This window comes from Belonocnema kinseyi, chromosome 10, assembly GCF_010883055.1.
Source record: "Belonocnema kinseyi isolate 2016_QV_RU_SX_M_011 chromosome 10, B_treatae_v1, whole genome shotgun sequence".
Lineage (NCBI taxonomy): Eukaryota > Metazoa > Arthropoda > Insecta > Hymenoptera > Cynipidae > Belonocnema > Belonocnema kinseyi.
In genome coordinates, this window is record NC_046666.1 from 9645928 (window position 1) to 9673302 (window position 27375).

Here is a 27375-nt window from a genome sequence, read left to right on the forward strand (position 1 = left end):
AAATTCAACTGCGTAAAAAATAATGAAAGTTGGTTTAAAAAGCCGAAAAAAATATTTCTTTTGTTTATTCTATTTTTTTATAGAAAATTAATGCTTTTGGTCAAACATGTAATTTCTTTATTGAAAATTTATGTATTTTGCTTAAAATTAATCCTTTTAGTTGAAAATTAAATTTTTAACTAAAAATTTGACTATTTAGTTAAAAATTTAAATGTTTTGTATGAATTCCGTCTTTTTGGCTTGGAAATTCCATATTTTTAATTAAAAATATATAATCTTTTTGAAAATTCTTTTTTTATATATAGAAAGTTAATTATAAAATAATTAATAAATGTAATAATTAATATTTGGTTAAAAATTTAACTACGTCAAAAATAATAATATAGTTTGTTTAAATGGCTAAAAAATGTATGTATTTTGTTGATTATTTTTTTTTATATATAAAATTAATGCTTTTGTTTAAAAATATAACTATTCTGTTGAAAATTTATGTATTTTGTTAAAAATTGATCATTTTAGTCAAAATTTAAATTTTTTACTAAAAATTTTACTATTTAGTTGAAAATTTAACTGTTTTGTATGAAGCTCATTCTTTTGGTTTGGAAATTCTACATTTTGAATGAAATATATATTATATAATCTTTTTGAAAATTCTTTTTTTTTATAGAAAGTTAATTCTGAAATAATAATTAGCTTTGATTGAAAATTCAACTGCGTAAAAAATGATAAAATAGTTTGTTTAAAATGGCTTAAAAGTTTATGTCTTTTGTTGATTCTTTTTTTTTGTAGAAAATTAATGCTTTTGCTTTAAAATTTATCTTTTTAGTAAAAATTAAGTTTGTTACTAAAAATTTGACTATTTAGTTGAAAATTCGACTGTTTTGTATGAAGCTTATCCTTTTGGTTTGCAAATTCCACATTTTGAATGAAATATATATTATATAATCTTTTTGAAAATTCTTTTTTTTTTTAGAAAGTAATTATAAAATAATAATTAATCTTTGGTTAAAAATTCAACTGCGTAAAAAATAATGTATTTTGTTTATTCTTTTTTTTTTTTTATAGAGAAAATTAATGCTTTTAATTGAAAATTTATCTTTTTAGTTAAAAATTAAATTTTTTACTAAAAATTCGACTATTTTGTTGAAAATGTAACTGTTTTATATGAATTCCGTCTTTTTTGCTTGGAAATTCCATATTTTTAATAAAAAATATATAATCTTTTTGAAAATTCTTTTTTTATATATAGAAAGTTAATTATAAAATAATTAATAAATGTAATAATTAATCTTTGGTTGAAAATTCAACTACGTCAAAAATAATAAAATAATTTGTTTAAAATGGCTAAAAAGTAAGTCTTTTGTTGATTTTTTAAATAGAAAATGAATGCTTTTGGTTAAAAATATAACTATTTTGTTGAAAATTGATGTATTTTATTGAAAATTTATCCTTTTAGTCAAAAATAAAATTTTTACTAAAAATTTGACTATTTACTTGAAAATTTAACTGTTTTGTATGAAGGTCATTCTTTTGGTTTGGAAATTCTACATTTTGAATGAAACATATATTATATAATCTTTTTGAAAATTATTTTTTTTTATAGAAAGTTAATTCTGAAATAATAATTAGCTTTGATTGAAAATTCAACTGCGTAAAAAATGATAAAATAGTTTGTTTAAAATGGCTTAAAAGTTTATGTCTTTTGTTGATTCTTTTTTTTATAGAAAATTAATGCTTTTGCTTTAAAATTTATCTTTTTAATAAAAATTAAGTTTGTTACTAAAAATTTGACTATTTAGTTGAAAAATTAACTGTTTTTTATGAAGCTCATTTTTTTGGTTTGAAATAATATATGCGTGTGTGTATTTTATCCAAAATTGATCCTTTTTAACTAAAAATTTTACTAATTGGTTGAAAATTTAACTATCCTATTGAAAATTTATGTATTTTACTGAAAATTTGTCTTTTTTGGTTAAAAAAAGTTATTTTTTATTAATCATTAATTTTTTTTAACTAAAAATTTGACTATTTGCTTGAAAATTTAACTGTTTTGTATGCAGATCGTCTTTTTGTCTAGAAAATTCCACATTTTGAATGAAATATATAATATAATCGTTTTAAAAATTAATTTTTTGTATAGAAAATTAATGCTTTTGGTTGAAGATGTAACTTTCGTATTGAAAATTTATATATTTTGTTAAAAATATGTATTTTTTCTTGGTAAAAATGGGGCTTTTATATTTAAAATTAATTTTTTAACTAAAAATTTGTCCTTATAGTTAAAAATTTGACTATTTATTTAAAAGTAACTGTTTTGTACGAAGCTAATCTTTTTGGCTTGACAATTACACATTTTGCATGAAATATATCATCTTTTTGAAAATTGTTCTCTTTTTATAGAAAATTAATCCTATCTTATTTAAAACTTTATGTATGTTTAAAAAATTTTTTTTTTTTAAATGAATTTTTAACTGAAAGTTTGAATAATTTGTTGAAAATGTAACAATTTTTTATGATGCTCATATGTTTAGCTTGTTAATTTCACAGTTTATATTTAATTATTTCATTATTATTGACTAAAAAATATAGTTTATTCAAAATATTTAGAAAACTATTAATCTATTTGGTTGAAAATTTTTGTATTTTGTTGAAAATTCTTTTTTTTAGATTTATAGAAAATTAATCCCTTTAGCAAAAAAATATGGAAAATGTGTTTTTTTTTTAAATTTTTCTTCCTTCAAAATTAATTTTTTAATTAAAAATTTGGAAATTTAGTTGTTTTTTTTATAAAGTTCGTGTTTTTGGCTTGGAAATTCGAGTGTCAATGAAATTTTGTTTTCTTTATCGGCTAAGAAATATTTTTTTGGTTCAAATTTCAACTCTTCTTGAAAATTGTCTTAGTAATTTGAAAATTTAATTACTCTGTTGAAAATTAATTTCTTCGAATGAAAATTCAACTACGTAAAGATAATAAAATATTCTTTTTCAAAATATATATATTTTGTTGAAAATTCTTTTTTTTATAGGAATTTAATCCTTTTGTTTAAAAACAAACAATCTTGTTGAAAATTTATGTATTCCGTTGAACAAATTTTTTTTTTATATATACAATGAATCCTTCTGATTAAAAATGTAACTATCTTGTTGAAAATGTATGAATATTTTTGTAAAATTTCTTTTTTGAAAGTACATTTTCATTACTAAAAATTAAACTTTTTCAATTTGGATTGCAAATTTATAATTTTTACTAGAAAATTCACGTGTTATGTTACAAAATCGTATTTTTTTTTTTGGTAAAAAATTCATATTTTTGTTGAAAATGTATTTATTTTGTTAATAAAAACTTTTTTTTTGTCAAATTCAAAAGGTTTTGTTTTTAAATTAAAATCTTTTTGGCAGATAATAATTCAAAATAAAGAACATTTAGATTTAAGCAGCAAAAGCGAATTTCTTACGAAATACTTGAATCCTCAACAAAAATAGATTAGATTTTAACAAAAAAAAATTGTATTCACCTAGAAAGACAAATTTTCAACGTAGTACATAAATTTTCAACCACATAGTTAATTTTTCTACCGAATAGTTGTATTTTCAAGTCGAAAATACAAATGTTCTAGAAAATAGTTTTATTTCCAATCATATAGTTGCATTTTTAACAAAACAAAAGTAGATTTTCACTCAAAAAGACAAAATTTTCAACAATAAATACATTTTAAACCAATTTTTTTTTAAATTTTGTACCAAATTTTTATATTTTTTAGCCGAAAATATAAATTTTCTACAAAGTAGTTAAATTTTTAACCAAAACGTTGATTTTCTGTCAAAAACGACCAATTTTTATCAAATGCATGCATTAAATTTCCATTAAATAGTTCAAAAAAATAATTTTTAACCAGAGAAAAAACAAATTTTCAGCTGTTCCAAATTGAGGAACGTTGAAAATTAAATTTTTAACTGATGGTAATTTAATTGTTGAAAATTTATTTTTCAACTGTCGAAAATTGAAGAAAATTGATCCTTGAATTTTCAGCAGTTGAAAATTTAATTATATTATATTAAAGAAAACTAAAAATTCAATTGTTGAAAATTGAAATATCAACATTCTCTATTCAAATTTCATCCTTTTAGGTTAAAAATTAATTTTTCTAGCTAAAATTTTCACTTTTTAGTTGACAATTCCATTTTTTGGATGAAAATTCATATTTTTCGATTGAAAATTGATTTCTTTGCTTGTAAATGACACTATTTTGACAAAAAATTTTTTTCGTTCTTGAGTAGAAATGAATCTTTTTTTTTTAATGAAAAATTAATTTAATTTTTGGTTGAAAATGTATTGTTTTTGGTTAAAAAAAAGTATGTATTATTAAAAAATCGTCTTTTGCTAAAGAATTAATCCGTCTGGTTGAAAATTTTAATATATTGTTGTAAATTTATGTATTTATTTGAAAATTCTTTGGTTAAATTTTACTGTTTTTGTTTGAAATAAAAATCTTAAAAATTTCAGAGTTCTACATTTAAAATTTAATGTTTACAATTTTAATTGGTTCATTTGATAAATTTTCATTTGTTTGAATTTTGATTATTGCAATAAATTCTAAAACCGAAATCTAAGAGTAAATAATAAAAAGTAGTAGAGTTCATAATTGTTTATTTATATGTAGTTATTAATAAATTGCTATTTTTTAACCCGCTTTAGGTAAAAGTCGTAAATTTTCATTAAATTTTAATTAAAAAAAGCTTATTGTATTCCTTGAAATGTTCTTTACAATTATATTCTTCACTTTTTTATAGAAATTAATTTCTTTAGTATTTTTTAAAAATTGTAACTTTTTTTGAGCACTTTTATACCTAAAAAAATGTTCAGTCATTTCTTGAATTAAACAATTTGCTAAATAACATTTGATCAAAACGTGACGGGCATTTTAAAGAAAAAGGAATAGAATTAAAAATTTTAATTTAAAATTAAAAAAAAAAGTCTTCAATCTGCAGTTCATTTTTGTTTACTTCAAATAAAAAAATTGTCAACCTTAAGAGCTGCAATTTTTTTTAATTTCTGTGGCTTTGGAAAATTTTAGAAAACCGGGAAAGGACTGGAATTTTTTTTCCTCCAGTATAACGGCCACCCTGTGGGAGGCAATCGAGATATTCGACTTATTTACCCAGGCACTATTTTAGAAAGTTATGTGAACTTGAGTTATACTTTCTAAATAAGAGTTGTAAATATGAATCCCTATTCAATTTCTCTGCAAAATTTTATTTGATTCATTTTTAGTTCATATTTTTTTTTCTAATTTATTATTGAGAATTAATTTATAATAAAAAAATATAATTTTCAACAAAAAAGTTCATTCACAGTCAATCAGTTGAATTTTCAAAGAAACAGTTGAATATTAAGTTAAAAAAAAAATTAATTTTTAACAACAAAAAATGAATTTTTAACTAAAATTTTGAATCTTCAACGAAAAATATTAAATTTCAAAGAAGTAGTTGATATTTAAACCAATCAAGATTTTAATTTAAAATTTTTAAAAAATTGTTTTGAACAATAGCATTTTTTTAAAAATGACCAATTTTCAATAAAATACATGAATTTCCGACCAAACAGTTAAATTTTCTACCGAATTGTTTATTTTTTAAGCCGTATACACAATTTTTTTACAAACCAGCTGAATTTTCAACAAAGAAGTTAATTTTTATTCAGACAGTTGCATTTTTTTTTTTAAAAAAGGTGAAATTTTTGCATAAAGAAATTAATTTTGAAACCAAATTTCAAACAAATAGTTGGAGTTTCTACTATAAACAAAATTAGTTTTTAATAAAAAATTGAATGGTAACATTTTCAGATAAAAAAATTAATCTTGAACTAAAAGATAAACGAATTTTCAACAAAATACATGAATTTTTAACCATATAGTTAAATTTTGTATCAAATTTTTGAATTTGCGAGCCAAAAACACGAATTTTCTACAAAACCGTTGAGAAAAAGATTAATTTTAAAACCAGAAAGATTAAAATTAAACCAGATAGTTGTATTTTAAAACAAAAATAAATTTTCTCATTAACAATAAAATTCTAAATCAAATTGTTGAATTTTAAGTCAAAAAGACGAATTTTCCACCCAATAGTTGATTTTTTAAAACAAAATAATTCCATTTTGAACGAAATTATAAAAATGTTAATCTAAAAAGATGTATTATTAACCAAAAATTTAATAATAAACTCTGAAAAGGAAAATAATGAACTTTAAATAAAAAATAGATTTTCTTAATGAGTTCTATTATATTTTTTTTAAAAATCTTCTTGGTTCCAAATTAATCGTTTTTTTTTAAATTGAATTATTATTGTTGAAGATGAAAAATTGTATTTGAAGATTTATAATTTAAGTTGAAAATTCATCATTTTAGTTAAGTGTAAGATTTAATTATTTAAATGAAAATTTTTATTTCTTAGTTGAAAATCTAATTATTTGGTTGAGAATTAATTTAGTTTGTTAAAAAAATCGTGTTCTTTAGAAAAAAATTAATCTTCTTGGTTGAAAATTCATCTTTTTCTTAGTTAAAAATTCAATTATTTGGCTGAGAATTTGTTTGTTTTGTTAAAAAATCGTATTTTTTGTTGAAAATTAATCTTTTTTTTATTTTTCTTCTGATATTTCCACTTTTGGTTGAAAACTGATATTTTTTAGTATAAATTTCAATTATTTGGATGAAAAATGATCTTCCTTAATTGAAAATTCAACTATTTGTTTAAGAATTTATTTAATTTGTTGATAAAATCGTCTTTTTTGGTAGAAAATTAATCTTTTTGGTTCTAAATTCAACTATTTGTTTCAAAATTTATCTATCTTGTTGAAAATGCAACTTTTTTACCTCTGAAAATTAAGGAATTTGAAGCAGTTTAAAGTGACTTTAATATAGTACCCACATTAATTAAAACTAAATATGCATAAAAATAAATAAAAAAAATAAAAAGGTGAGAGAAGTTAAAAAAATTGAGAATAAATTAATTTATAAAAAATCGCTTGCAGGATACACATTTTTTTTACTGCAAATCATTTTGAACAAATCTTTTTTTATTCAAGTGCAAATACAAAGTAATATAAAATGTTTACTTTTACGTAAAAAGAAGAGGCAGATTTGAAAAGAAATTCCACGTCCTGGCTAATGTCGATTACGCAAAGAATGTAAAACATCGCAGAAGCAAGAATGATTCACTGTTTGTGCAAATAATAAAAAGAGCAAATTAGCACCGAATATCTTAAACTAATCATGTCACATACTTTAAAAATTGACAAAAAAAAATAGATTTCAATCCAAAAAGTCCATTTTTCAATAAAGCAGTTAGATTTAATAATAAAAAATTGCAACACTTTTAAATTTTCAGTTAAAAAATTAATTTTCAACAAAAAAAAGGGAATATTCAACGCTGAATCTTAAATCATTTTTAAAGTGTTTTTTATAAATACAACAAAATAGTTGAATTTCCAAACAAAAAAGATTAAGCGTCAACCAAAAAAAAAATTTAATTTTTTAACCTACAAAACCTTCATTTTTAACATAGTTGAATTTTCAACTAAAAAATATAAATATTCAACGAAAAATGAAATAGTTTTTTAATTTTAACCAAAGAGATGAATTTTTAACGATAAATGTTATAGTTGATTTCAAGCAAAAAAGATTTATATTTTAAATAAAAGTAGTTTTAAATTGAACCAAAAAATATTAATTGAAAAAAAAAAATTAGTTGTTATTTTAATACCAAGAAAATTTTCTTTTTCTGCCAAATAATTAAATTTACACTAAAAACTATAAAATGTTCAACAAAAGAGTTACATTTTCAAACACTAAAATGAATTTTCAACAAAGTGATACAATTTTCTATTAAAAAAAAATTAATTCACAACAAAAAATGTAATAGTTGCATTTTTAACTAAAAATGATACATTTTCATCGAAAAATTAAATAGATAAATTTTCAGTAAAGAAAGGTAATTTTTAAATTAAAAGAAAAATAATTTTCATTACACTTTCAATCAATAGTTGAATTTTTAACTAAAAAAGATAAATTTGTAACCAAAAATGCAGTAATTAAAATTTTAATTAAACGTATAAATTTTTAAAGAATAAAAATTAAGAAACAAAGGAAATTTCAACCAAAGAAATAAATTTTCAACAAAGCGGTTGAATTTTCAAGAGAAATATGAATTCTCAATAATAAATGTTACAGTTTTTATTTCAAATAAAAAAGATTTTAATTTTAAATAAAAAAATATTTGAATTCAACCAAAAAAGATGAATTTTAAACAAAAAATTTAATAGCTAATTTTTCATCCAAAAAATAGTTTAATTAATTTTTAATCAGCAACAGTTAAGCTCAATCTATAACATAAATTCTCAACAAAAAATATAACAGTTGATATTTTAACAGCAAAATTCTAATTTTCAATTAAAACCAGTTGAGAAAAAAATTTCAACCTTATTGCTTAATTTTCAAGACAAAAGACAAAATTTTAATTTTAAAAAAGTTGAATTTATTAGTCAAAGCGAAGAATTTTCTTCAAAACAGTTTAATTTTTAATCGAAAATTAATAGCTTCTAACAAAAAATTTTACTTTCTACAAATAGTTACATTTTTAAACCATAAACTGATTTTTTTTCAAAGTAGTACAATTTTCAACAAAAAAAAACGATGAATTATCAACGAAAAATGTAATCATTTTTATTTCAACGAAAAGGAGTTCAATTTTTAATCAATAACAGATCAATTTACCCAAAAAAGACGAATTTTCTACAACAAAGTTGAATTTGTAACAGACAAAAAAAATAAGTTTCAACAAAAAAAGTTAATTTTCTACCAAATAATTAAAGTTTCAACTAAAAATGATCAATTTTCAACAAAACAGTTGGATTTTTAATAATAAAATACGAATTCTCGAGGAAAAATGTAATAGTTGAATTTTTAATAACAACAAAATTCTAATTTTCATTCAAAAGCAGTTGAGTAAAAAGTTTGAACCATATTGCTGAATTTTCAAGAGAAAAAATACGAATTTTCTATAAAAGAGTGAAATTTTTAAGCCCAAGCAACAATGGTCTACAAAACAGTTGAATTTTCAATCTAAAAATAATATGTTTCAACAAAAAAGTTAACTTTCTACCAAATAATTAAATTTTAAACTGAAAACTATCAATTTTGGACAAAATAGTTTCATTCTCCAATAATAAAATGAAGTTTTAACAAATTAGTATATATTTAAATAAAAAAAGATGGCTTCTTAACGAAAAATGTAATAGTCGAATTCTTAATTAAAAATTACAGATTTTCATCAAAAAATGAAATTAATAAGTAAATTTTCAGTAAAGAAAAGTAATTTTCAAACAAAACAAAATTTATTTGCGTTACATTTTCAATAAATATTTGAATTTTCAACCAAAAAAAGTTACTTTTCAACCGAATGATTGAATTTTCAAATAAAAAAGATTCTACCAAAAATGGAATAGTTAAATCTTTAGTTTAAAAAATAAATTTTTAACAAAAGAGATGAATTTTCAATTAAATGGGTGAATTTTCAGAAAAAATATATAAATTTTAAACAAAGAAGTTCAATTTTCAGAGAAGTAGTTAAATTTTCGAGAAAAAAATCATTCTCAATGATAAATGTTATAGTAGATATTTCAAACAAAAAAGGCTTTAATTTTGAATAAAAAATAGATTAATTGTACCAAAAAGAGGTTTAATTTTAAAACAATAACAGTTAAATTCGAACAAAAAGAACAAATTTCTACAAAAAAGTTGAATTTTCAACCAAAAAAATAATAAGTTTCAAGAAAGTAATTTAAATTTCTACCAAATAATTAAATTTACACTAAAAACTATAAAAATTTTACAAAGCAGTACAATTTAAACCCAAAAAAGAGGAATTCTCAACGAAAAATTTAGTGATTGAATTTTTAACTAAAAATAGTCGATTTTCAACTAAAAATTGAATAGGTAAATTTTCAGTTAAGAAAAGTAATTTTCAAAGAAAAAAAAAGAATTTTTGGTATATTTTTAATCAACAGTTGAATTTTCAACTAACAAATATTCATTTTCAACCAAATAATTTAATTTTCCCAAAAAAAAAGATAGGTTAATAGTTTTTAATCCAGCTAGTTAAATTTTCAGTTAAAAAAATTAATGAAAAAAAACGAATTTTCAAAAAAATATTTTAATTTTCAACAAAAGAGGTTATTATTCCACTAAGTTGATGAATTTTTTGCAAACAAATAAGTTTTAAACAAGCAAGTTCATCTTGCAATAAAAAAGTTTAATTTTCAGGAATAAAAAATGAATTCTCATCGTTAAATGTTATAGTTGATATTTCAAACAAAAAAGGTTTTAATTTTAAATAAAAAATAGTCTAGTTCAATCAAAAAAGACTAATTTTAAATAAAAAATGTAATAATTTATATTTTAACCAAAAAGATTTTAATTCTAAATTATCAACAGTTAAATCCAACCAAATGATGAATTTTCTACAAAACAGTTCAATTTTCAACCAAAAAATAATAAGTTTCAACAAAAAAAGTTAATTTTCTAACAAATATTTAAATTTTCAACTAAAAACTATCAATTTTCAGCAAAACGGTTAGATTTTTAATAATAAAATATGAATTATCAAGGAAAACGTAATAGTTGAATTTTTAATTAAAAATGATAGATTTTCAACCAAACATTAAATAGTTAAATTTTTACTAAATCAATAGATGAATTTTCAACTAAAAAATAGTGTTTATTAGTTTTTAATTTAACGAAAAATGGAAGTTAAATTTTCAGTTGAAAAAATTAATTTTTCACCAAACGGGATGAATTCGGAACCAAAAATATAGTTTTGAACTTTTTACAATTAAAAATAATTAAACCGCGAAATGACAGTGAATTTTTTTTTGACCGGGAATTTTAGCAAATTTTTAGAATAAAAATGTTGTACAACTTTGATTTCAACCGTTTTTAACATAATTTTTCAAATTGCGATTTTTATAACTTATTATATCATTTAGTTTAGAATGCTCAATTCGAAAATCTTTCACTTTAAAAATGTTCGATTTCGGATTTTTTATTTTTAAACATATATTTTAATTTAAAGAATTTTAAAATGCAGTTTAAAGGTTAAAAAATAAATAAAATTTAGAAGTTTTTACAATCGAAGATTTTTTTACTAAAAACAGGGAAACCGGAAAATTTACGAATTTTCAGATGAAAAATCTGCCCAAGTTCGATTTTAACAGTTTTTAAAACTTATTTATTATTATTTATTTATAAATACAAATTTTCATAATTTATCAATAATATATTTTTAATTAAGAGTTTCAGGTCTTCCTTTATATTATTTTTTATATTCAATTTGATGAATAAATTTATAAATATATATTATTTCTATTAATTTTTTTAGCCATTAAAAATATGTACGTGCGTTTTACTATTTTCAATTTGAAAATAAATCCATAATAATATAGTCATAATTGACTATATTTGAAATTTCTTAATGTAGAAAAAGAATAAGTATTTAATATTTAACAATATTTCACTGTTCATTAAAGACGAGTAAATTAAAACAAAATATTTAAAAGAAAATAATTTATAACTGAATTGTTTTACATAGAAAGCTTTGAATCTTTAGATTTTCGAAGAAATTTTAAACTTTTAGCATTACAATTTTAATTGTTCAATTTAAAAAGTGTTTAATTTATGAGTGAAATTGTTAAATTGTGACGTAAAAATAACAATTGAACACTTAGTATTTGCAGAAAAAATTTGAGTAATTTTAGGAGATACATAGAAGTTTTAAAAAGATTCGAAATTAATTAAAAACGTAAAATTATTTTAAGTAACTTTTAAAAATTTTGCATGTTAAAAAAAATCCTTAAAAACTTCCATAATTTTTCAAAGTAAAAATTCATTTTCAATTTTCCTAAGAATCTTCAGAATTTTTTATTTGTTTGAAGCCTTACACAATTCTTTAAAAAGTTCTATTTTTTTTTTTTAATTTGCAAAAATCTACATTTTATTTTAAATTCCGCTGTAAGTAACTTCTAAATATCTCTTAAAATTACTCTAATATTTTTACAAATAATAAGTGTTTTATTGTTATTTATAAATTCAAATTTTTTTAAATTTGAAGGATTTTCTAAAAATTATATAAAAAATTCAATTTATTTTGAAATATATTTAAAAGTTCCGAAAAAAGATTTTTTACTCAAGAAAGAAAAAAAAGTTTAGCTAATCGTTGAACCTTCAAGCCAAAATATGAATTTTCTCTACAATAATTGAATTTTCAAACAAGCAGTTTGAATTTTCAGCAAAAAATTGTTTTCCCACGAAACGGATGCATTTTTATCCAACAAAAATGAAATTTAAAACAAACAAAAAATTATTTTTCTACCAAAAAATGAAAATTTTTAACTGAAAATAACTAAACTTTAAAAAATTAAAGTAAAATTATGCATTTTTAACGAAAACCAAAAATTAATTAATATAAAATATGGCTTTTTAACAAAATAATTTTCAAAAATTATAGGAAAATTTCGATTATTTTTCTTAATTTTTTTTTAATTTAACTTTTTACTTGAAAGTTTTACTATTTTGTTGAAATAGTGGAAAAGCCATTTTTTGTTTAAAATTAATTTTTTAACTGAAAATGTAACTTTTCCATTTTTTTAAGATTGATTAATATATAATATTTATATATAATTTATAAATATTTACTATTCGTTGAAAATTTATCTTTTTAGGTTGTAAATTCAACAATTATGTTGAAAATTTAATTATTTTGTTGAAATTTTTAGCATTTTGTTAAAAAGCCATATTTAATATTAATTAATTTTTTGTTTTCGTTAAAAATGTATGATTTTACTTTAATTTTTTAAAGGTTAGTTATTTTCAATTAAAAATTCTCATTTTTTGGTAGAAAAATATTTTTTTTTTTGGTTTTAAATTTCATTTGTTTGTATAAATAATAAAATTTTTAAGATTCTTAGGAAAATTGAAAATGAATTTTTACTTTGAAAAATTATGGAAGTTTTTAAGGATTGTTTTTTAATATACAAGATTTTTAAAAATTGTAGAAAAATTTCTATTAATTTTGAAATATATTTAGAAGTTCTGAAAAAAATGTTAACACAGTTCGTTTAAGATATTTAAAATAATTTCACGTTTTTAATTAATTTTGAATCTTTTTTTTTAACGCTAAAAGTTTAAAAGTTCTTCGAAAATCTAAAGATTTAAAGCTTTCAAAGTAAAACAATTTAGTTTTAAATAATTTTCTTTTAAATATTTTGTTTCAATTTACTCGTCTTAAATGAACAGTGAAATATTGCTAAATATTAAATATTAGTTCTTTTTCTACATTAAGAAATTTCAAATTAAATTGGATAGAAATTAAATAATTTAGACTCACAACATTATAAATTCAATAAAAAACTTTAATTTTGACTATATTATTGTGGATTTACTTTTAAGTTTAAAATAGTAAAATGCACGTTAACATTTTTTAAAGGCTAAACAAACTAATAGAAATAATATATTAATAAATTTATTAATTAAATTGAATATACAAAATAATATAAATGAAGACCTGAAACTCTGAACTAAAAATATATTATTGATAAATTATGAAAATTTGTATTTAAAAATAAAATTATCGGAATGAATGATATATATTGTTTTTTGTAAAAAAATCTTCGATTATAAAAACTTCTAACTTTTATTTATTTTTTTAACCCTTAAAAATGCATTTAAAATTCTTTAAATTAAAATATATGCTTAAAAATTAAAAATCTTAAATTGAAAATTTTTAAAGTGAAAGATTTTCGAATTGAGAATTCTAAACTAAATGATATAATAATTTATAAAAATCACAATTTTAACAATTATTTAAAAAGCGGTTGAAATCAAAGTTGGACAACATTTTTATTCTAAAAATTTGCTAAAATTACAAAACAGATTTTAAAAAAAATTCAGCATGGAGAATATAGAAGAAGAATTCACACTGAAAATGAATTATTTTTAAATGTAAAAAGTTCACAACTATATTTTTGGTTCCGAATTCATCCCGTTTGGTGCAAAATTAATTTTTTCAATTAAAAATTTAACTTGCATTTTTTGTTAAATTAAAAACTAATAAATTATCTTTTTTAGTTCAAAATTCATCTATTGATTTACTAAAAATTTACCTATTTAATGTTTGGTTGAAAATCGATCATTTTTAGTTTTTTTATTCAGTTAAAAAATTAATTTTAAACAAAAAAAGACTTTTCCCCTATTTCAACAAAATAGTAAAACTTTAAAGTAAAAAGGTAAATTTCAAAATAAATGTTAAGAAAAATAATCGAAATTTCCCTATAATTTTTGAAAATCCAGTAAATTAAATAAAATCCTTAAATTATTCCATGTTCTTTTTAAATCATTTTTTAAATGTTTTAAAATCTTCTTAAACTTTCTGTTACAATAATTTTTCAAAGTAAAAAATCCTTTTCAATTTTCCTAAGAATCTTAATAAAATTTTTATTATTTTGCAGTCTTTCACAATTCTTAAAAAAATTCTGAATTTTTTGTTTGAAATCTGCAAAAATCTACATTTTATTTTAAATTCGGCTGTAAGTATTTCAAGTTCTAAATTTAATTCGATTCTTTTTAAAACTTTTAAATATCTCTTAAAATTACTTTCATATTTCTACAAATAATAAGTGTTTTATTATTATTTATAAATTAAAATTATTTTTTTTTTAATTTGCAGAATTTTCTAAAAGTTATAGATTAAATTCAATTCATTTTGAAATATATTGAAAAGTTTCGAAAAAAAATTCAAAAATCATTTTGAATGAAATTTTGTTTGAAATAAAATTTTAAAGCTTTCGAAGGCTACCTAGGCTATTTAAAATAAAAATAATTTAACTCCTAATTTAAGAACAGTTGAGTTAAAAAAATTATTTTTCCATTTTTAAGTGTCTAGCTTGAAATTACTTAAAATAATGTAATTTTGAAAATTTTTAAAGTTCATTGCTTGATTCTTTAATTTAGACTATTGAAAATTTTAACGTGGATTTATATTTTTGGAACTTAATCTGAATCTTTGAACTCTATAATTGATAAAAGTTCTAAAATTTGCAGTTTATTTGCATTTCATTTAACATTGTTTAATTGAAAAGTGTTAGTACCTTCCATTTGGTACGTGTAAATCTTTTAGCAGTTGAATACACAATTTTTGAATTGGAAAAACTTTTAAAGTTCAATTTTTAAATTTTGGAATTCAAGAGTTCCACTTTGAATGCTTTAATTTGCTTATTGTTTATTATTTTATATGGAAAAATGTGTAGAATATATTTTGATTTTTTAAATTTCATTGGCCGTGAAAAATGCGAACCCGAAAATAACCGTGAATTTTTTTCTTCAATTATATTCCTCGTATAAGATATTTTCGGTAGGAAAAATATAAAAATATTTAATTATTTGCAGGAAATGTTTGATGTCGAAAATATTTTGTGCAGAAGATTACGATATATTTGCATAGGAATAGCGTTTTCTCCTTTCGATGAAGAGATAAGATAACTCTCTTTATCTCATTATTTGTAATTTTTTTTATTTTTTTTTATTTTTTTTATTTTTTCACGTTTCAGTGCATGTGTGCATACGTCGAATTTGAGATAGAAGAGGGAGCTTACGAGATAAGTTGCCCGGATGCAAAATGCGAACAGGAAGGAGTTCTTTCTTTGAAAGAAATATCCACTATTGTCTCTGCCGAACTTATGGAGAAGCACCACAAATATCGTTTAAATAGAGGTTTGTATTTTTTATAAAATTATTTTATAATAATTAATAAAAATCATTTTATAATCGTTTCCAAAATTGCCTGATTTTTCGTTCACTAATTATTCTTTATTTTCCTTTTATCATTAATATTCAAATACCGGCATTTTAATCTTGTAATACTTTTAACATAAAATCTTTTTTAAACGAAATAAAACAGTATTTTAGATAAAAATTAACAAATTTAAAATTTATTTTCAACAAAAAAATGTTATTTGTACTATAAAAGATTTTTTTTTTAGCAAAATACTTGAATTTTCAATCTAAAAAGACAAATTTTAAAGAAAAAAGTGTCATAGTTTATATTTCATTCAAAAAATATGAAATTGAAAGAAAAAGCATTTTAAAACTAAAAGACTAATTTTCTCTGCAAAAATTGATTTTTCAAACACAAAATATGACTTTCCAGTAAAAAAATAATTTCTCAAGGAACTAAAAGTAAAAATTATTAAACTTTAAAAAATTCAAGTAAAATAATGAATTTTTAAAGATAAAAAAATTAATTAATATAAAATGTGGCTTTTTAACCATTTTCTCTACGAAAATTGAATTTTAAAACAAAAAAATATGAATTTCTAGAAAAAAAAAATTTCGACGAAACCGATGCATTTTTATCCAACAAAAATTTAATTTCAAACCACGAAAATTATTTTTCTAACGAAAAATGAGAATTTTCAACTAAAAATGACTAATCTTTAAAAAATTCAAGTAAAATAATGAATATTTAACGAACAAAAATATTAGTTAATATAAAATATGTCTTCTTAACAAAACACTTGAATTTTCAACAAAATAATTAAATTTTCAAACATAATACTTGAATTTTTAATCTAAAAATAAAAATTTCCAACAAAAAGGTGTCATAGTTTATATTTAAATAAAAAATATTAAATTTATAGAAAAAAAATTTTTTAACTAAAAAGACGAATTTTCTCTACGAAAATTGATTTTTGAAACAAAAAATATGACTTTCCAGAAAAAAAATAATTTCTCAAGAAACTAAATGAAAAAATTATTTAACTTTAAAAATTCAAGTAAAATAATGAATTTTTAAAGATAAAAATTAATTAATACAAAATGTGGCTTTTTAACAAAATACTTGAATTTTCAACAAAATAATTAAATTTTCAACATAAAAAGATAAATTTCCAACAAAAAAATGTTATAGTTTATATTTAAATAAAAAAGATAAAATTTATAGAAAAAAAAGTTTTTTTTACCAAAAAGACGAATTTCAAACGAATAAAGATTTTTAAATCAAGAAAGAAAGAAAATTGTATCTAAATTTTGAACCTTCAAACCAAAATACGAATTTTCTCTACAAAAATTGAATTTTAAAACAAACAATTTGACTTTTCTGCAAAAAGTTAATTTCCGACGAAACTGATGCATTTTTATGAAACAAAAATGAAATTTCAAATCAAAAAAATTATTTTTCTATCAAAAAATGAGAATTTTGAACTAAAAATGATTAATATTTTTAAAAAATGGAAGTAAAATAATGAATTTTTAACGAAAAAAAAATTAGTTAATATAAAATATGACTTTTCAACAAAATACTTGAATTATCAACCAAATAATTAAACTTTCAACATATTATCTTAATTTTCAACCTAAAAATATATATTTCCATGAAAAAAGTGGCATAGTTTATACTTAAATAAAAAAAGATTAAATTTATAGAAAAAAAGTTTTTTAACTAAAAAGACGATTTTTCTCTATAAAAATTGAATTTTCAAACAAAAAATATGACTTTCCAGAAAAAAAATAATTTTTCACGAAACTGATGCACTTTTACCGAACAAAAATAAAATTTCAAACCAAGAAAATTATTTTTCTACCAAAAATGAGAATTTTCACTAATATTTTTAACGCATTTTTAACGAAAAAAAATTAATTAGTATAAAATATGGCTTTTTAAGAAAATAATTGAATTTTCAACCAAATAATTACATTTTTAACATAATAACTTAATTTTCAACCTAAAAAGATAAATTTCCAAGAAAAAAGTGTCATAGTTTATATTTGAATAAAAAAATTTAATTCATAGAAAAAAAAACTTTTTTTAAAAAAAAAGACGATTTTTCTCTACAAAAATTGAATTTTCAAACAAAAAATATGACTTTCCAGAAAAAAATTAATTTCCCACGAAACTGATGAACTTTTACCGAACAAAAATAAAACTTCAAACCAATAAAATTATTTTTCTACGAAACAAAGGAGAATTTTCAACTAAAAATTATCAATCTTTAAAAAATGCAAGTAAAATAGCGCATTTTTAACGAAAAAAAAATTTAATATAAATTATGGCTTTTCAACAAAATACTTGAAATTTCAACAACAAAATTAAATTTTTCACTTAATAGTTAAATTTTCAACCTAAAAAGATAAATTTCCAACAATAAAGTGCCATAATTTATATTTAAATAAAAAAGATTAAATTTATAGAAGAAAAGTTTTTAAACAAAAAGACGAATTTTAAACAAATAACAATTTTTTACTCAAGAAAGAAATATTTTATTTAAATTATTAAACCTTCTAGCCAAAATATGAATTTTCTCTGCTAAAATTGATTTTTCAACAACAACAAAAATGACTTTCCAGAAAAAAAATAATTTCCCACGAAACTGATGCATTTTTATCCAACAAAAATCAAATTTTAAACCAAGAAAACTATTTTTTTACAAAAAAAAATCCACTAAGCAGTTGAATTTTCAAGCAGGCATAAGCCTTCAATCAATCAAAAAAAATTCGTCTTGTTGGGTTGAAAATTCAATTTTTTTCGTAAAAATTGATTTTTTTGTTCAAAAATTCATCTTTTTTAGTAATAGTTTTTTAATATTATTAACAAAAAAGGGTCATATTTTATATTGCAATAACAAAAATATGAAATTTTTACAAAAAAAAAAGAATTTTAAAAACAAAAAGACGAATTTTCAACAAATAAAGATTTTTTAATCAATAAAGAAAGAAAAGTTTACCTAATCGTCGAATCTTCAACCAAAATACGAATTTTCTCTACAAAAAATGGAATTTTCAAACAAACAATTTGCATTTTTAAACTGATGCATTTTTATCCAACAAAAATTAAATTTCAAACCCAGAAAATTATTTTTCTATAAATCTTCAACAACAAAAAAATGATTTCTTTATAAAGTAATTCAACCAAATCTTTCAAACAAAATATTTGAACACTCTAGAAAAGAATAATAATTTTTAACCAAAAAGAGGTATTTTTATTTATTTTTTAAATGAAATTTTTACTAAAACAGATGAATTTTTAAATCAAAAAAATTAATTTTCAAAAAAATAGATAAATTTTCTGTTAAAAAAGATTCCAGGATAAGATTTTTTTTTAGTTTAAAATAAATTTTTTACCTGAAAATGTAACTTTCCCATTTCTTGAAGATTTGTCCTTTTTAGTGGAAAATTCTCCTTTTTCGATAGAAAAATAATTTTCTCGGTTTGAAATTTCATTTATGTTGGGTAAAAATGCATCAGTTCCGTGGAAAATTATTTTTTTTTCTGAAAAGGCATATTTTTAGTTTGTAAATTCAATTTTTATAGAGAAAATTCATATTTTCGCTAGAAGGTCCAATAATTTAGATAAAATATTATTTCTTTCTTGAGTTAAAAAAAAATTTGTATACATTTTTTGTTTTTTGATTGAAATATAAATAATGACACTTTTTTGTTGGGAATTTGTCTTTTTAGGTTGAAAATTCAACTAATAATAAAAAATAATTTGGCTTTAACCAAAAACAGTTGCATTTTCAAACAAATAGTTGAATTTTCAACAACAGTGTTAATTTTAAACAAAGATAGATGAATTTTCATGAAAAACGAAGATTTTTCTACTAAAAAGATAAACTTTTAAAACAATTTTTTTCACTTTGAAAAATTAATTTTCAGAGAAAATTGGAAAAGATTTCAAAAGATTTTAAATAACTTCCTTAAATTTCAAAACAAAATGTAGACGATTTTCAAGAAAATGTTTAGAAATAATTCGAGAAAGATTACAAATCATTTAGAAGTTTTAAAAAGATTTAAAAATAATTATAAACATGAAAATATTTCTAAAACATTTTAAGGAAAAGCAGCTTTTTGAAAATTTCGTAACAAAAATTTAAAAACTTTTTAATAATTTTGAAATGTTTCAAGTGAACAAAAGTTTTTTTTAAGATTCGTGAACAAATTTTAAATGTTTTTTTTAATGAGTTCTAAAAGAAAATTGAAAAAGATATAAGAACGTTTTAAATTATTTTTTAAATAATTTAAGTATTTTTATTACTTATTATTTAGTTTTTATTACTTCAAATGGAAAAATTTTTAGCCTTAGAGTTAAATTTTTTAATTTCAATGACTTTCATTTTCCGTTGAAAATTTATTTTTGTAATTAGAAATATTAAGTATTTTGTTAATAAAATCACCTTTTTTTCATGAAAATTAAACTCTTTTTGTTGAACATTCGTCTATTTGGGCAGAAAATTCGTCCTTCTGGATTTAAAATGTACCTTTTTTTCTTAAACTTTAAACTATCTTTTAATTAACTTTTTAGGTTGAAAATTTAAAAAGATGTTTAAAATTTTTACTTATTTGTATTATCAATTAAAGGTTTTTTCACTACACATTTTTTTCTAATATAAAAGATGGTTTTTCACGAAATATTTGAATTCTTAACAAAATAATAATATTTTTAACATAATAGTTGAATTTTCAACTTATAAAGAAAAACAAACCCCAAGAAAAAAGTATCATAGTTTATATTTTAATCAAAAAAAGATGAAATTTATACAAAAAAAAAAAAAAAAACAATTTTAAAACCAAAAAGGCGAATATTCAACAAATAAAGATTTTTTACTCGCGAAAGAAATAAAATTTTATCTAAATTCTTGAACCTTCTATCCAAAATATTTTTCTACCAAAAAAGGAAAATTTTTAACTTGACCAAAGTAGTTGAATTTTCAATTAAATAAGTTTATTTTTCAAACAAAATAGTAAAACTTTCAATCAAAAAGATAAATTTAAAAAATATATATTAAGAAAAATATTTAATTTCAAAATTACAATACAAATTTATTTTAAAAAATATTTTTAGATGAAAATTCATCTTTTTGTTTGAAAGTTGAACTATTTTTTGAAAATTAATCTTTTTTAAAGAAAAAAAACCTTTTTGTCTTGTTTAAAATTAATTTTTTAACTGAGAAATATATCAGTAACAACAGAATTTTTAAGCAAAAATTATTATTTTTCAACAAAATTGTTTTTAAAACAGATGAATTTTGCATTAACATGAAAAAACAAGTTTTCAACAAAATTGTATTTTCTATAAAATAGTTAAATTTTAAATCAAAGACAAATTTTCAAAAAAAGATTTGAAATTTCATCCCAAAAATATTTCTGCAATAAAAAATGAATTTTTAACAAAAGGTTAATATTCTATTTTTATCAATTAGTTTAATTTTTAAACAAGAGTATTAATTTTCTACAAAAAAGACAACTTTTCCACAAAATGCATGAATTTTTAACCAAATATTTGAATTTTCATTAAAAAAAGGTAAATTTTTCAACCGAAGAGATGAATTTTCAACTAAATAGTTGAATTTTCAACGACAAAAAATGATTTTTTAACAAAGCAAACTATTTTTCAAACAAATATAGTTAAATTTTTAATAAAAAACATGCATTTTTAGGCAAAAAGATTAATTTTCTACCCAAAAACAAAAATTTCAATCAAATAGATGAATTTTCAACCAAATATTTGCATTTTCATTTAACACTATTTTAAATTTTAAACCAAAACTGTCTCAAAAAATTTTTAAAGAAAAATTTAACCAAAAACAGTTTCATTTTCAATCAAATAGTTGAATTTTCAAAAAAAGAGTTAATTTTAAACCAAGAAGAAGATTAATTTTCAACTAAAAAACACGAATTTTTGACAAAAATTGTGGAATTTTCGACAAAAAAAGTAGTATAATTTTAAAGTATGTTTAGAAGATTCATGAGAAAATTTGAAATGATTTTTCATTTTGAAATATTGATTTTAAGAGAAAATTGAAAAAGATTTCAAAAGATTTCAAATGATTTCTCAAAATTTATAAACAGAATCAGGAAGATTTTAAATCAGAATTTTAGAAATAATTCGAGAGCGATTAAGAGATATTTAGAAGTTCTAAAAAATTAAAAAAATAATTATAAATTTTAACAAAATGTAAATTTTTGAAAATTTAAAACAAAAAAAAGAGTGTAAAGGATTGGAAAGAAAAATTTTGCATTTTTGCAAGATTACCAAATTTTTGAAAAAAATAATGTGTTTTTAATTTTTTTGGTAACCTTAAGAGACATTTAAAAGTTTTGTAAATTATTTAAAAATAAGATTCAACGGCTTCAGGAACATGAAAAAATTTCAGTAGATACCTAGACAAATTCGAAAGATTAAAGTAAAATCTTTTAAAATTCCTGGAGAAATCTGAAATAATTTTTTGCTATAAAGAACTACATTTTAAAGAAAATATAAAAACATTAAGAAATTTTTTCAAAAATGTGGAAGATATTTAAAAATTGTTTGAATGATTTTTGAAAATTTAAAGAAAAATTTCAATCAGTTTACAACTTTGAATGATTTCCGAAAATTTATAAAATTAATTAAAAATTTGAAATGATTTCAAATAATTTAGAAGTTGTTTAAGAATTGTGAAAGGTTTCAAAAAAATAAAAAGCATTTCCTTAAGATTCGTAGAAAAATTGAAAATGATTTTTTATTTTGAAAAATTCATTTCAAGAGAATATTTAAAAATATTTAGAAAGATTTACAACAAATTATCAAAAATGACAGTGTAAGATTTTAAGGAAATTTGTTTTATTTATCAGGATTTAAAAAATTAGGAAAAAAGTCGAATCATTTTAAAAGATGTTTAGAAATTCTGAAAAAAATTTCAAAAATAATATAAAATTTTAAAACATATAAATAAAACAACGTGATTTTTCAGGATTTTGAAATAAAATTTAGAAGCACTTTAAGGATTTTTAAACTATTTAAAATAAAAATATTTTAAGAAAAAATAAAGCTTTTAAATAACTATTTATTTGTAAAAATGCTGAACACCTGAACTTGAGCTAAAATTAGATTCAACGATTTTAAAATAAGGAAAAAAGTATTATCAGTTTCTTTTTAAAGCCGTATAAATATAACTTTCTTCAGATTCTTGAGTAAGTTCCAAAAAGATTTTCGAAGATTTCAGATATGTTGAAAAATAATCTAGAAAGTTTTAAAGCAAATTAATTTATTTTACTATATTTTAGGAAAAATTCGAGTACGCTTAAAAGATATTTAGGACTTTTAGAAATTCTTAAATGTCTTTTAAACTGACAAGGATTTTTCTTAAAATTTTGAAAAATCACTCAAAATTTAAAAAAATGACCTAGCATCTTTCAAATTTTTAACAAACTTTTGAAATGTTTTTAAATTTTCGTCATAACTTAGTTTTTTACGACGAAAAAATTATGTCAGATTTTCCCAGCAATTTTAAGACATTTTTTTGTGTTAATCTTTCAAAGCCTTTCAAAAATTTTAGAAGGATTTCAAGTTTTAAATTATTTTTGACTTTTTTTTTAAATTGTAGGAAATCATTTGAAATGCGTTTAACCTTTTTCAATTTTCCCTTAATATTAATTTTTCCAAATAGAAAATAATTTTTTAGTTTCCTTTCTTTTCGACATCTACATTTTTTTAAACAAAATTTTGAAATCTTTACAAGTTGTAAATTATTTTTAAATCTCCTAAACCTATACTACTTTTTTTTTTAATTGTGTAATCTTGTAAAAATGCAAAATGTTGCATTAAAATCCTTCATATTCTTTTTCACAATTTTAGTAAATTAATTAAAAATGTTTTAAAATCTTTTTCAATTTTCTCTTAGAATTTATATAAAAAAAACCATTTGAAATTTTCCCATGAATGTTTAATTAAAAAAAAATGTTTTTAATTTTATAATTATTTTTAAATGTTTCTAAAACTTGTAAATATCTCTTAATCTTCATCGAATTATATATAAAAAATTTCTTTAAAATCTTTTACATTCTTTTCTGAGATTTTAAGAAGTCATTAACAATTTTTTTAACTCATAATTTAACTAATTAATTTTGTATTGAAAATTGATATTTTTTAGTTGAAAATTCAACTGTTTGGTTAAAAATTCATGTATTTCATTGAAAAGTTGATTTTTTTGTCTGGAAAATTAATGTCTTAACAATTTATTTTTTCAGTTGAAGATTTCTCATTTCAGTTGAAAATGAATTCCTTTGAGTAAAAAATTAATTATTAGTCAGCTTGGTTGAAAATCGATCTATCTTAAGTTGAAAATGGAATTATTTCGTTAAAAATTCGTGTATTTTAAGAATTTTTTAATCTTTTATTAAAAATTAATTTTGTTGGTGGAAAATGCAATATTTTAATTGAAAATTCCTTTTTTTTAGTGGAAAGTTCATTTTTTTAAATGAAAATTGACCTATTTTATTGAAAATTCATCTCTTTCGTTTAAATTAATTTTTTTTTAATTTAAAATTAAACAATTCAATTTTTGCTTTAAAATCAATCTTGTTTATTTGAAATTTAATTTTTCAACTGAAAATTTAACGATTCCATTTTTTGTTAAAAATTCATATATTTTGTGGAAAATTTTTATTTTTTTGGAAGAAAATTCACCTTTTTGGTAGAAAATTCAACTATTCCAGTTAAAGATTCGTAATTTTAGTTGAAAATTCATAAGTTTTTTGTTGAAAAATGGTGTATATTCAGTTGAAAATTAAATTTTTTCATTGAAAATTCATGTATTTTGTTTAAAATTCGTTTGTTTTTATATAAAAAATTAATTCTTTTGGTTATAAAAGTAGCTATCTTGTTGAAAATTCCTTTTTTTTTTGCACAGAAAATGAATTCTTTTTCTTGAAAATGTAACTATCGTATTTGAAAATTTATGTATTTTTTTTAAAGATTCTTCACTTTAGTTGAAAATGCATATTTTTTCTAAAAATGTAGCTACTTGGTAAAATGTTAAATTCTTTCATTAAAAGTCCTTTTTTATAGAAAATTCCAAATTTTAATTGAAATTCATACTTTTTGTTGAAAATTCTTCTTTTTTTTGTAGAAAATTAATTTTTTTAAATGAAAATTGGACTATTAAAGTTTAAGATTTATGAGTTTAGCTTAAAATGTACCTTTTTTGTTGTAAATTTAACTGCTTCATTTAAAGTTGAACTCTTTTGTTAAAAAAATTTTTTTTTTTATGTTTGAATAATTTAATTCAAAATTTATCTTTTTGAAAATTCTTATTCTTATGTGGAAAAATAATTTCTATTTGTTTAAACATTGAAATGGCTCACTTAAATATTTATCAATTTAGTTGAAAACACATATTTTTTTATGAAAGTTCATCTGATTGGTTGAATGTTTTTTTTCTGTGACAAAAACTAATTTTGTTGTTATTGTTGAGGATTCATTATTTTGATTGAAAATCAATCTCTTTTATTGAAAATTCTTATTTTTTTTGGTATAAAATTAATCTTCTTCGTTCAAAATTCATCTTTTTGGTTGAAAATTCAACTATTTCAGTTCAAGATTCATAATTATATTTGAAAATTCATAAGTTTTTGTTGAAAAAAGGTCTATCTTTAGTTGAAAATTAAAATATTTCGTTGAAAATTCATGTATTTTCTTTAAAATTCGTTTTTTTTTTTGACTTAGGAAATTCATCTTTTTGTAAAAATTGAAACTGACTTGATTAAATGTTAAATTCTTTGATAAAAACTCTTTTTTTTATAGAAAATTCCAAATTTTGATTGAAATTCATGCTTTTTGTTGAAAATTCTTTCTTTTTTTGTTAGAAAATTAATTTTTTGGAATGAAAATTGAACTATTCAAGTTAAAGGTTTATGAGTTTATTTTAAAATATATCTTTTTTTTTTGCTGAAAATTTAACTGTTTCATTTAAAGTTAAACTCTTTTATTAAAAATTAATTTTTTGGTTGAAGATTAAATGTTAAATCGTTAAATTCTTTCATTATAAATTATTATTTTGTTTATAGAAAATTAAAAAAGTTTTATTTAAATTCATCTTTTTTCTTGAAAATTATTTTTTTTGTAGGAAATTAATTTTTTTAAATGAAAATTTAACTATTAAAGTTAAAAATTTATGAATTTATTGTAAAATATATTTTTTTGCTGAAAATTTAACTGCTTCATTGAAAGTTAAGCTCTCTTATAAAAAATTAATTTTTTTTGTTTGAAGATTAAATAGTTTAATTCAAAATTCATCTTTTTTTTGAAAATCGAAGTGGCTCACTTAAAGATTTATGGGTTTAGTTTAAAATACATTTTTTTAATGAAAATTTAACTGTTTGGTTGAAAGGTTTTTTTCTTTGACAAAAATTCATTTTTTGTTCTTGTTGAGGATTCATTATTTTGATTGAAAATCAATCTATTTTGTTGAAAATTCTTCTTTTTTTATTAGAAAATTAATCTTCTTCGTTGAAAATTCATCTTTTTGGTTGGAAATTCAACTATTTCAGTTCAAGATTCATCATTTTAGTTGAAAATTCATCTTTTTAGTTTAAAATTCAACTATTCCTGTTGAAGATTCATAGTTTTAGTTGAAAATTCATAAGTTTTTGTTGAAAAATGATCTATCTTTAGTTGAAAATTAAACTGTTTTGTTGAAAATTCATGTATTTTGTTTAAAATTCTTTTTTTTTTTAGGAAATTCATATTTTTGTTGAAAGTTGATCTGGCTCACTTAGATTCTTCAGTTTAGTTGAAAGTGAATCTTTTTTGCTAAAAATGTAACTACTTGGTAAAATGTTAAATTCTTTCCTTAAAAAGTTCTTTTTTATAGAAAATTCCAAATTTTAATTGAAATTCAAACTTTTTGTTGAAAATTCTTCTTTTTTTAAAAAATTAATTTTTATTTTTAGAAAATTATTTTTTTTTTTAAATGAAAATTGATCTATGAAAGTTAAAGATTGATGTGTTTAGTTTAAAATATATCTGTTTCGCTAAAAATTTAACTGTTTCATTTAAAGTTAAACTCTTTTATTAAAGATTAATGTTTTTTATTAAAATTTTTTTTTCTTTGACAAAAATTCATTTTTGTTGTTGCTGAAGATTCATTATTTTGATTAAAAATCCATTTTTTTTTAATTCTTTTTTTTTTGTAGAAAATGAATCTTCTTCGTTGTAAATTCATCTTTGAATTTAAAATTCAACAATTCCTGTTAAAGATTAATAATTTTAGTTGAGAATTCATAAGTTTTTGTTGAAAATAACCCATCTTTAGTTGAAAATTAAACTATTTTGTTGAAAATTCATGTATTTTGTTCAAAATTCTTTGTTTTTTTTTTGTAGGAAATTCATATTTTTGTTGAAAATTGATCTGGCACACTTAAAGATTCTTCAGTTTAGTTGAAAATAAATCTTTTTTGCTAAAAATGTAACTACTTGGTAAAATTGTCAATTCTTTCCTTAAAACGTCTTTTTTTT

At 19.5% G+C, this 27375-nt stretch overlaps 1 protein-coding gene across 1 annotated transcript in view; it reads left to right on the plus strand.

The window, feature by feature from the left end:
• Positions 1–27375, plus strand: part of LOC117181755 (probable E3 ubiquitin-protein ligase RNF144A) — a 37890-nt gene that overhangs the window by 1610 nt on the left and 8905 nt on the right. The window contains exon 2 of the mRNA XM_033374719.1: positions 15653–15815. Within this exon, the coding sequence (XP_033230610.1) occupies positions 15653–15815 (163 nt within the window). The remainder of the gene's footprint in view (positions 1–15652; positions 15816–27375) is intronic.